Source organism: Triplophysa dalaica, chromosome 24, assembly GCF_015846415.1.
Source record: "Triplophysa dalaica isolate WHDGS20190420 chromosome 24, ASM1584641v1, whole genome shotgun sequence".
In the NCBI taxonomy this organism is placed as follows: domain Eukaryota; kingdom Metazoa; phylum Chordata; class Actinopteri; order Cypriniformes; family Nemacheilidae; genus Triplophysa; species Triplophysa dalaica.
This window is the reverse complement of record NC_079565.1, coordinates 11,071,190-11,084,093: the sequence shown is the minus strand read 5'-3', so window position 1 is coordinate 11,084,093 and position 12,904 is coordinate 11,071,190. Positions and strand designations below refer to the sequence as shown.

The 12,904-nt window shown below is 36.8% G+C and overlaps 1 protein-coding gene across 1 annotated transcript; it reads right to left on the bottom strand.

The window, feature by feature from the left end:
- Window positions 1-98: 98 nt before the first annotated feature.
- scamp5a (secretory carrier membrane protein 5a) lies at window positions 99-10,830 on the bottom strand. Its single transcript, XM_056739736.1, has 7 exons — window positions 10,609-10,830; window positions 9,689-9,744; window positions 9,036-9,155; window positions 7,858-8,014; window positions 6,550-6,651; window positions 3,275-3,392; window positions 99-2,753 (listed from the first exon to the last, which is right to left on the bottom strand). Exons 2-7 carry the CDS (start codon window positions 9,693-9,695, stop codon window positions 2,568-2,570), a joined length of 690 nt encoding a protein of 229 aa, XP_056595714.1. The 5' UTR covers window positions 9,696-9,744; window positions 10,609-10,830; the 3' UTR covers window positions 99-2,567.
- Between the last annotated feature and the right edge of the window lie 2,074 nt (window positions 10,831-12,904).

Here is a 12,904-nt window from a genome sequence, read left to right as displayed (position 1 = left end):
AAGCAGATGGATACAGTCCACTTGCTTTTGGTGCCATCTACTGGTGAGTATTACATATGTAGGAAATTCAAATTGAAGTAAAATAATACACCAGGACACTCAATGCAACATTTTATCTATTTACCATTCATCAGGGAGAGACATAAAGAATATAAAAAGTAACAAAAATGAAACAAAACAAGTCATCTTGGAAAAACAACACCTTCAGAAATCACTATTAAATAACTCTATATTTGCATGATTGATTGATTTGTGGGTTAAGTTTTAATCAGGAAACTTAAAATATATTTTACTACAGTAAACATAGTAGCTGAGGGAAAATATGGCTAGATTGGGATACACATGAAAAGTCAATAAAATAACACAATAAAAATAACAAAACCATTCAAATGGATACCGGTAAAGTAGTGTAATTCTTGTCGACAATACATTCCAGTTTAGACTTGACAAATGATTAAACATCAACACACACACACACACACACAGAGAGTGCCTTCGTACACATAGTACAAGGTTTGGTTCAATTCACAAATGCACCGATCACCACACACAACTCACTTTACAAAGACAACTATCTGCTTTTGTTGTTATTCTACTGGCATCTTCCACTCACAAAACTTTACAGTATTAACAAGGCTACTTTAAACTGTCAGGATATATACGCATTAATATCAGGGCACAAAATATGTTGGAACTTGGCAAAGGACAGTGACTTTAGCTTTTGCTGGTGTGGCTGAACTGTAACATTCACACTTGTTGTCGTCTATTTTCTCATTGAATCTTATAGAATAGATACCAATATTTGCGTCTGTGAATGTTTGCTGTCAGAGGTAAATGTTTCATTCATCAATTCCAACAGAGGGCACTCTGAGAATTATAAACCCACGGATGTCACTTAGGTACCGAATCTCAGCCAAAGCTTTAAACTACATGTCCTGTCTCACCAAGCCCACTATTGGGTGTACTATGCATCACACTGCGCAAGTTATGATCAAAACACTCAAATACATACACATGATAGAAAATATAACATAAACAAGTCTTTACAAACAGAAAGATACATAGAAAACTCCCCAAACGTACGTGAATAATATCGCACATTGGCTTATTGAACGTTTCACAGTTCTTGAAATGATTGAAGGTATTTTTTACAAGCCTTGATTAAAACATTTAGATAAACATTACATATACTGTACACTTCATTATTTTTCATTTTGCTAATCATTTAGCAAAGTCAACCATCTATTTACTACCAACCAGAGATAGACCACACATTTAGCTTTAAATCTAAATAAATATTATGTTACATTTGGTCAAATTAAAAACTCTGCATTTTTTACAGTCCGAACTAGTTTGAATCTAAAAATGTTGGAAGTTTGTGAATTTCAAACAATGATAACTTGTCAATGCATAACAGAGCAAATGTAAAGATCAAATTGACTTTGGGGAGAAACAAACTACTTTGTAAAGTAAATAATTATTAATATGATTCCATATACGGTATATTGTTCTTGTGACAGTATAACTTGTGTGCTTTACTTGCTTAGTGAAGACTAAACCATCCAGACACATTTTGATATTTACAAAAATGACTGAAATTCAGTAATGAGTCTCGAGTTATTCGCAAACCATTATGATTTCAGCTATTTAACAAATCAAACAGGCCCTTAGTACAATATCAGGACTGAAATAAAACTAAATATTGAATAATTTGGTGGCTAATTGGTAGGTTTAATATTTAAGCCACGTTCAAGAGTGTCTAAACTGAACTACAGATGTACAAATATTTCTCGTGCAATCAATTCTGTAGCCGAACCTTGCCCTAAGCCCAAAAATGAGATCCTGAGGTAACAAAAACAAAGTTCACATGAATGCACATTCGAAAATACCAACAAACAACACAATTAAAACCGTAAACTGAACAAAAAAATAATGTAAACATTTGGCTGTCCCTGTATACCTTTACAACGAATATAAAACAGCCTGGAAAAAAGTATGTAGCGAAAAAAATGTGCGTAGAACTGAAAAATACGACTTTTATTAGCTTTTTACTTTTCAATGGCGAAAACAAGTAATAACCAATCAATTTATTTTTCAAATGCTGATCTGTTCTCCCCTTTTGATGCATAAAACTTAAGCAAATATGTGTTCGCTAAAATGTTGTTGAATACTAATAGCCAACCAAAACGTTTAACTGGCTATCAAATACCACAGGCAAATCTCAAATGAACTGAGAATCTAGTTACTATAGAAACAAAATGAGGAAGACAGATCTGGAATGTCTCCTTATTGGTGTTATAGTGAAGAAACAATACACAATCGTTAAAATCTGCCGTAACACCACATGGCAAATGGATATTTCCCTATGGATGGGGTTTAAGGTCTGAAAGCAACTCTTTAAGCTAGCTCACTAGCTGTTAAAACCATTAAGCAAGATAGTATGCATTGTAGTAACCTGTTTATAATTCAACTCTGTTTGCCCAATTGTTTCTTTGTAACACTATGACTCTCTTCCTCTCCCCGAATACCCTGTGACTGTCCCTCCCCCCGTTGTGACTAAATAGAAACTACATTGGATCGTCATAGTTATAGGTTGGGGCAGCTGTGTACTGTTGTTGCATTGCCCCCTGGGTGGCACCCATCGCCGCCTGCTGTGCTGCCTGTTGGACTTGAGGGTTCTTCCAAGCACCAGTGGTCCATTCATCCTGGGCTTTACTCATGCTTCCACCACTACCACGGTATAAGTTGTGAACCTGAGCGAGAGAAAGTGGTTTTACTTAACGTTGGAGCTAATTGACATGTTTCTAGCACAAATGAAATTCTGCAACAGCAAAATCGATCAGTTCGATAGTTCCCCCAAAACTGAAAATTCTGTCATCATTTACTCTCCGATTGTTCCAAACCTGTATAAATGTCTTGGTTCTGCTGAACACAAAGGAAGATATTTGTAAGAATGTCAGTAACCAAACAGATCTCATCCCCCATTTATTGCCATAGTAGGGGATATAAATACTATGGGAGTCAATGGGGGATTTGATCTGTTTGGTTACTGACATTCATACAAATATCTTCCTTCTTGTTTAGCAGAACCAAGAAATGCGTAAAGATTTGAAACAACCTGATGGTGAGTAAATGATGACAGACTTTATTTTTTGGGAGAAGTATCTGTTTAATGATATTTATATGGCGAGCCACACTGGAGTCATGTTTTCGTTCTGTGAGTGTGATCTGTGTATATACATAATAATAGTGATGAAGAAACTATAACAGTTACCTTGGTGAGAGCGATGAAAGAGAGCACAGCCACGGCAGTGAACATTATGGTTGGGATCAGCATAACAACAGCAGAGCCGATATTAGTGCTGAAGAAAGTGATGGTGGCCAGCCAGCCGCTGTAATAAAAAACATAAAAAAACATTATTTTCATTAGCAAAATTCAGAGAATATTACAGAGCTTTATAGTCTAAACTTAACCATATTATGAAAAAATAATCAGTGACGACATGACTAGGCTAATGTAACTCGACCATTATACAGAAGTGGTGGTTCTAGTAGCGTGGTCACACTGGACGTTTGGTCGCACTAGTAGACAGGTGCTGGCCAAACTGTGGGCTGTAGCTGTATGGCAGGGGGGTGGGAATATTCATAATAGTAGAATCAATTCTCTGATTCCAATTGATTCGGGAATGCCCAAATCAATTCTCAATGTGCCTGCTTCGAAGGATTTAAATATTCTCATCCTGAAGATGTCGCTATATATTTTTGCTTTAATTAAAACAAAGATAGAGGATACAGTAGAAAGTCTATATCAGTATTTCTCAACTGGGCGGAGACAAAGGAACATTATCAACAATAAAAAAGTAATTCTAAATGTTTTTCTGATGTGAGAATTTATTTTGAAAGACGTTTGTAAAGCTATTGACAGATGCAGTTTAGGTAGAGTGCATGAAAAAACGCAATGTCTCATATAAATATATGCAGTCAAGTGAGATGGTGTCAGGCTTGATGTCAGTGTCATTATTCTTTTGTTATTTACATAACTTCGCACAATCTCTCACCTCAGACGTCGTAATGCTATACTCATGCAAATGCTGTGGCGCATGCTGTATATCACTTCACTAAAGTGCAATAGAAACCACAAGCACTCACTATGTTTAAATAACTGTGGTGGCTCATACCAACATAAAAAAAACTAGTTTTGGACTGGTATTTAATAGCCTTTCTTACAGGCTGTTCAGTCATTTTAGTTGCTATATTTTTTTTAAACCAATTCTATATGTATGTATGTATAAAATACAAAATAGTGGGTATAATTGATGAGCAAATGTGGGTCCCATAGCCAAACTGGTTGAGAACCACTGGTCTAGACCAGGGGTTCCCAAAGTAGGGGTCGGGGCTCCCTGGGGGGATCGCAAGTCCGCGAGAGTGGGGTAGCAGATGATTTTCAGAATTTTTTGTTTATATGAGGAATAGCGTATTTAATCAATAAGTGTAAAAAAATGACAAATATTGGTTGAGTTAGAAATAAAACCACGCAATTAAAAAACCATCAGCCTTTGGAATATCCTCCCCCTCGATTGTGAACCCTGAGGGGATTACGTCACATTAGCAACCGCATTAGGCATGTCCATTTACAGCCCCACGTTAAACATTCCCATATGTGCACGCAGATTACATTTCAGGCTTTAAGTTTAGGATATTTTTATTTGTTGAAGTTAAACTTTGATTAATATTGACCAAAGACAACGCAGGGTGGCCAGCGGCGGAGGGCGGAGAAGCACCGCAGTCAGAGAGGCCATCGTTCTCTGGTACAAAAAGAGGCCAGCGTTTGCATAAAGAGCACATCCATCAGCACTCGAATCAGTTTGATGAAGTTTGACCATCTGTAGTAATAGTTAATGTATTACAACAAGTAAAGTAATAAGTAAATAACTCTAAAATGGTATTATCTTAGAGTGTGTTCTTTTGTGTTGTCACTATACGCGTGTTTGGATAGACCTCATAAGTGCATTAGCACACAATGTAAGTATACTTTACCCAACTCCGAGGATAGTGGGGGTCTCGAGTCCCTGGCACTGTTTTTTTAAGGGCCGCGGGCTGAACAGTTTATCTAGACCCTGGTCTAGATAAATGCGTAATGTGGATTTCATTTCCTAAATATCTTTTTATTTTTAACAGTAATGTGAATATTATTTTTAAGCATAAAGTAATTAAACATATTTTTATGAGCCTATTTTTTATGTAAATGTGTGTTTCACTCCAATGTTGCTTTGAGAAGTTGGAGAATTTCAGTAACCAGCATTTATTTTAAAATAATAATTCTGTTTCTGTAAATTTAACAATTAAAATTAAATGTTGATAACTAATCATTATTAAAACGAATCAAGTTTAAACCATATAAATGAGAATCTAATCGGCAAATTGGTCACAATAACCTTAAAAAATAGTTCTGAGTTTTACTGAAAAAAGATTTGTGAACTGCCTATTCAGCATCTTTTAAATCTTGACAATTGTAAATGCAGTGTTATTGAACACAAATACAATATATTTATTATCAATTTACTTTCATGTAAAATATGATGAGGAAATTTTGTGTACGCCCATATAAAAAATACTGTAAGATTTACTGCAGTATACTGTGAATTCTGAAGTACAGCATAATATTTTTTAGTATTAACTATAAAATAATAATGATAATGATGTTCAAAAACAGTTGTGAGAATCTGGATTTCGTCCTGTCCTCCACAAATACTGCATCTGTGTTTATTCCAATATTCATCATATCTATTCTTATTATTCACTTCTATTCGTAATATTTGCTCCTTACTTTCTTGTTGTTTAACCTCGTTGAAAGTTGTATCGGATCTTATGCTGTCTTATGTTGATATAAGTATCTGTTGTTCTCCATATCAAGGTTCCTAATGATGCCTATGGACGATTGTTTTGTTATTGTAATATTGAATATGTAATCATATCTGATTGTTCAGGAGGAAAGACTAAACAGAAAGTCTGGTGATTTTCCACTGTTTTGGTGGTTTTATATGACGCCTCCTGATGCAAACTTATAAGTATTAGTCCTAAAATAATAAACTTTGGACTCTGATTGAACAAGCACTTGTGTCTGTGTCAAACTTTATCTCCTGGATCCAGAAACTCTGTGTGTTCCGTCGACTAGACTCTTCAACCGTATAATATTGTTTAGACAAGGGGACATAAGAAGTTTACATTCTTTCAACAGTATACACTAATAAAAAATGGTGGGTTATTTTTAAACCTTAGTTGACTCGAAAAGGAGACAAACCTAACAGCTGTGTTACAAATTAACCTATGCTGGGTTGTATCAACCCATGGTTATGTATATAATGTGGACATTTTGGGGGTTTATTTAACCCAATTGGTTAGGTTTGTGCCAGTTAAAAATAATCTCAGAATGTTTAAGAGTGTAGTATCCACAAACTCTGCGTGCGTATAAATAGAAGGAAATGGAAAGGAAGTCTAGTGCAAAAAATAAATGTCATTAGACATTTTAATAAAATGAACAGATCTCACCAAACCCCCCATCCTGGAATTCCAACAGTCTGAATGATACTTATCACCACCTGTGCCATGAATACGAAAAAAAATGCCATAAAGTTGAACGAGCTGTCTGTCCTGCAAGAAAAAGAGCACACCGCGTTAGCATAGCATATGATCACATGATTAAAATTGACAGACAGTTAGAAATCATATTGGAAACCGTATTTATATAAAAATTAGTGGTGGGCCGTTAACGGCGTTAACGGCGTTAACGCAGTGAGACTCGCTGCCTTTATCGCGCGATAAAAAAAATGTTGCCGTTAATCTATTCTCAAAGTTGGGTTGGGAGCTGGGTCTATACTACGCAAGCTATGATGACTTTCACCTTGATATTTTAGCGCGGATGTATACCAGCTTAACTGCACTGTACGGGGCGAGAACGAGATTTTTCAACTCGCGTGATTCGCGTCATTCGCGGAAGCAGAAGCCGCCTCATCATCTCATAACCAGGGCTTCATTCGCGCGATTCGCGCAGCAAGTAGGTCTATTGGCTCTTTGCATTAACATATAAATCACTCGCGCTTGACACGCCATTCGCGTTTGGTCTGAACACAACATAACGTTACTGTGAAATTACCGCATCAAACGTGACGTGCTAACATGGATGCAGCTATGAAGCCGCCGGGTTTGCTTCAGGGAATATTAATTTTTAAGAAGCTTCCCAATAGAAACATCGACAAGACTAAGGTTGTTTGCACCTTGTGCAATGCGGAATTGGTTTAAAAAAGAACACTTTCTCTCAACAGGTAGTGGTCTAGCTTTAGTTGAAACCAGTAACTTTGTATTGAGATCTAATGTATTATGGCTCCTGTATGACATATCGCTTGTTGCTCCCTCACTCTTTGTAAGTCGCTTTGGATAAAAGCGTCTGCTAAATGACTAAATGTAAATGTACTGTAGGAGCTCTTCCAGTCTCAAGTACCACCTAAACGCAAATCATCCCTTAGCTAATGCGGAAGTAAACACAAGTTCATCTTATTGAACATAATTTAATTTTCATCACCAATTATCATAGTAGAACAGCTTTCTCAAGCAGTTTGTGATGCATTTTGGAAACAGGAGATGAGCCCTGGTCTAATGCGCCACCTGGCTTGAGAAACCCGTTCTCAAAGACTTACTTTTAGTCATTATTTGGGTAGCACACATATTCTGAATGCCTTCGGCAGAATTCAAATGAGCCATTTTAATCTAGATTAATCTAGATTAATCTTGGAATTAATCTAGATTAATCTAGATTAAAAAAATTAATCTATGCCCACCACTAATAAAAACTTATCTTACTTGAAGGCCTTATAGATGGGCCTAAACCAGCACACATATGAGCATGGGGTGAACAGTATCAGCCAAAGTATGGCCATCCCAAAATTGGTTGCTCCGCCCCCACCGCACATCCAAGCCAGACAACCAATCAGGTTCAACGCTAGGGTGGCACTGTGTACTAGGAGGGAAAAACAGATTTTTCAATAACAGATCAAATAAAAAATTTCTGTAAATTTTATAATATTATTAAAAACAGCACACAAAGCTTTTTCGAGACAAAATGGTTGCATCCGAAATCGCCTACTTCCATACTATATAGTAGGCAAGTCATGAATAGTATGTCCGAATCCTCAGAATGCACAAAACAGTAGGCGAGGAATACCTGGATGGTCTACTACTTCGAGATTCGTAAGGCTGGATCGGATGGACACTTTTCTATCCCATGATGCTACAGGAGCTGAGGAACGGTCAATACGGTGCCAATGACAATTCTTGTGACTAAATTATGTTTTTATCAACGCTCACATGTAGGTTGTTATTAATACATCTAGGGTCAAAGAGCATCCTGGTCACATGACCATAAAACATGGTGGAAGCAGTATGTCCAAAATGTATTCATACCTCTCCCACTCATATTGTATAGAACGTACTGTTTAAACGGCTGATAGGCTTATTCAAATTCAGCAGGTACTGTCACAGTATGCGATTTCGGATGCAGCCAATTACTAAAATCTATTAGCTAATGATAATCTGACTACAGGTTAAAACTAAGCAAACAAACACTTTAATCCTATGTTGCAGCTGTCACTAGCATTGTAACAAAGTGTTAACAAACACTAACATTTACAACTCCCAGACCTGTTTGAAATAATTCCCAAAATGTCTGCTAATAAAAAACAACATTTGTAAATATGCTACATTGCCAAAGCTAATGTAATGCTTGTGGTACACAACGAAAACAATATGTACACTAACATTAGAGTCATATGACAACCCCCCATGTTTTATTCATAGACTCTCAGATCAGAATCAAAAACCTGTTTCTGTGTGTCTGTCAGTGTTTACACTAAACAAAGGCAAATAATGCAACATGACCGTAATCTACTCCACAGCACACACACTATAGAAAAGCTGTTTAGTGTGGTGAAAAATGTATAAAATAATGGTAAAATCATGTGTTGGCATATTTATCAACATACGTATCCATAAGTAATAGAGCCGTTTGCACATAGTCCTGTGTTGGTCCGGAATCTCGTTGAAGTCCTGGTAAAAACATGGCTTCAGTGGAATGAACCGTGGAAGAGGAGGAAAATTGTTTTCTGTAAACCAACCAAATGCCAAAGTTAAGTTCACACTTTAAGCCACGATTGACTAACAAAACATTTTTGTAAAACAAACTATATAACAAAATAAATGTTTTTGGACATTGTATATATTCATGAGCCATATGGCCAGACTGTAATAATATTCTAAGAGTTTCAGTTCTGCGTACACCTAAAGTGATCGTTCACCCAAAAATGAACATTCCGTCATTATTTACTCACCATTTCGTCATTTCAAACCTGTATTACTTTCTTTCTTCAGCAGAACACAAAAGAAAGTATTTTGAAGAATGTTCCTAACCGGCACTCTTCGCCTGCATTGGTTTTGTGTCCGTATAATAGAACTTAATGGGTGCCAAATATCTTCTTTTGTGTTCGCCGGGAGTCATAGAGGTTTGAAATAAAAAGAGCGTCAGTAAACGATGACAGAATGGTAATTTATGGGAGAACTGTCCCTTTAAACAGCACAAGTTAAATCATAACACTATACATCTAAAATGGTTCAAGAAAATCTAATGTAAAGCTCTTACCTGCCATGGAGTCTCTTTAGTTGTTTCACTTTATTCAGACTATAATATTCAAAAACCTGTTTGACAAAACACATTACACACAAACACTTCTGTTGTTATATTATATTGTAAAAATAAGCTTGTCCTGTAACATTAATTTAAATTAAAATGATTACAATTAAAAAACAGGTTGGTAAAGGAAGAAGGGCTTTTACTTTGTAAACAACTCAACACACAAGAAGGTATTTTTATTTATAATATATTTGTCCCTCTAATAATGCAAATTATGCATTTTCTCACTCAGGACTAAAAACATTAGATCTGTAAACAAACACTGCACAACCTTGAAACTAAGCCTGTTTATTATTATTAAATCATTGACTTGCATTTTAAAGCAAAGGGAAACTAGGTGAGGCCTGGTTACTGAATCATCACTGATCTGACCAGCTATCAAGAGGACGACACTTAATATAAAACAAACAAAAAACGGCCAAACCAACCGGAAAACCGAGCTATCATTGTCAGAAATTAAGATTAAACGATTAACGTTATTAATAATATGTTTAATCGCTTCTATGTAGTAACCACGTAACGTTAACGTTAGGGACGTGAAGGGCATAGGCTACGGTGTTATACAAATATAAAACATTAGCTTGCATTCATCCATGCTGACAGATTTAAGATAAACCCTAAAACGAAGATTTAATGGAGAACATTAAACATTTTTCGTTAACATTTTAGCATCCTTTCAGTAGTTTCCGAACGGTAGCGGGGTCGAGCAGCGCGCCCTTCAACGATGGAGCTAAACCCGGAGATGTTTTATTTGTAAGTGCTCAATGGGGTCGAATGCTTCTGTGTCTTCTTCATGCACTGCATCACAAATATGTTCAGAGGTGTGAATAATACCGATCCGAGAGTGAAAAGGTTAAACATTCCCTTACCGTCCGTCTCGTGCGTTCACCCGCGATTATGTCCGCTCGTGCTAGCGCCCACTCTCATCTATTAAACCAGTGTCCATTCAATGATCGATGCGCTCGCAAAGAGTGATGTTTCAATTCCGTAATATTATGAGATGTGATTTGGGATATGGGAGTAAAAACAATCACGTCACGGTCTTCCTACACACGCACGTAAGCACGTATGAGTTGGGCGAGGGATGAATGTGTGTAGTGATGCTGAATAATAGCGGTTCGTGGAACTCTCGCGATACTTCATTTCTCCACAGTGCGGCTGCTCTCCACGGTACTGAAGCTCGTACATTAACAACAATGTTTAAAAAGCCTAGGGTCATTTATTCATTTATAGATAAAACACAGTTTAGGATGTTAGCTGAATTGTTCACATATAATTGATTTCTGAGACTTGTGGCAAAAAAATGCTTTTTTATTCATCTTAAGACATTTCTTTGTCCCAGTGGTTAATTAAAGCTAGCTTCGTGTAAAACCAGTGTAATATGGGTTTTAACAAATAGCTAGAATTTAAAAAAAATAGTCCAAAAAGTATAAATAATTTCATCCATCGGACTTCACAGCTAGATATTCAGACAGACATATGGCGCTAGTGATGGCGAAGTCTTTCAACAGTATTGGGCCTTTTCCAAACCGCATTTATGCGTTTATCCCCTTGAAGGGACCTCTAAGAAGTCTGTTTGCAAAGGGCACATGACATGGTCACTTCGAGAAAGTGACGCATTTTGTAGCAAATATGGTGTGGGATTTTGTACGTTATCTAAAATGGTGGCAAAAATTAAGTTTGAATTTGTTTTACACTATTTTTGTCAGTGATACTTATGGTTTAAGATGGTTAAAGTATAGTATAAAGATAATTTAGTTTATAGGAAAGTATGTTTAATATGTTTAAAAATAGGTTCTTGTTTATTATAATAATAATTATAATAATTCATTGCATTTATAGCACTTTTCTGGACACTCAAAGCGTTTTACGTGTAAGGGAGGATCTCAACCACCGCCAATGTGCAGCATCCACCTGGATGATAGATGGCAGCCATATTGCGCCAGAACGCCCACCACACACCAGCTTATTGGTGGAGAGGAGACAGAATTACGAAGCCAATTAGTACATATGGGGATGATTAGGAGGCTATGATGTACTAAGAGGCGAATGGACAAATTTGTCCAGGACGCCGGGGTTACACCTACTCTTATTCGAAGGACACCATAGGATGTTTAATGACTACAGAGTTTAACGTCTCATCCGAAGGACGGGTTATAGGTTTCCTCTTTCACATATTCCCTTAATTACCAAGTGGAGTGAAAAAACAAGGTGAAATTAGACATAATTACACAATATTTAACAAGAAGTATTAAAAATGTTTATTTTCAACAAACGAGTGATGGACTGAGAGTGCACGTGCGACAATGTCAAGGTAACACTTGGCCAGTCCATTCCCTTTATGAAGGCAGTTCCAACCCCATACGAGAGACAAAAGTCATCTGGCCCACACGCCTCGTAAGTTCTGGGCACGGATCCGTTTTCCCCATCTGGACCAGCACTGGGCCAGCTCCGAACCAGTTCCAGACAGTTGCAGGTTCTGTTATGTTGATTTGTCCCAAGTGTGGGCCAGATCTGGTTCACCTCTGTTCCAGATCGGGTTTGGCTCTGTTCCAGATCTGGTTCGCCGCTGTTCCAGATCTGGTTCACCACTGTTCCAGATCAGTTAGCATACTCTGCTAACAAGTTGCAAATGAAGAGTTTGGTTCCAAAATGAGATTTTGTTTTTTTTATTGTGCATTTCAATTAATATCTATCAAATGCTGTTGGTTTGTTTTTATTTAAGCCATAATAAATAAATAAATAAATAAATACAGATAAATAACTTTTTGGAATCAAACTCTTCAAATATAGCGAAGAAGCCACTATTGCTTATATATGTCGATAAAAAATAGTAATTTACCTAAAATAGGGCCTCTACCCTTCAAAGAGATCACTTCAAGGGCTAAGCCCTTCGAAGGGAGTAGGGCATAGGGGTGCTCACTTCGTGCTCACCACTGCAGTTGAAAGCGCTGTGTCGCAAAATGTTTCGCACAATAGCATCAATAATGAATCAATAGATGGATGGATGAATGAATGAATGCATGGGTTGATTAATAAATTAATAAATCAGTATATACAGGACAGCAAGCTGTTTTGCACGCGATCCAACTCTATTGTGGCTGTGGACATTTTCGAGTCAATTGACAAGTCAAACTCATAAGCAGGGTAAGAAAAATAATCCAT

Bases quoted from the DNA above. Each gene is read 5' to 3' on its own strand.
- scamp5a (XM_056739736.1), bottom strand. The intron at 8,015-9,035 runs GTATGTTGATAA...TTTCCCTCCTAG, and splicing joins GCTCTATTACTTATGGATAC to TACACAGTGCCACCCTAGCG. The intron at 3,393-6,549 runs GTGAGATCTGTT...TTTTTATTACAG, and splicing joins ATTCCAGGATGGGGGGTTTG to CGGCTGGCTGGCCACCATCA.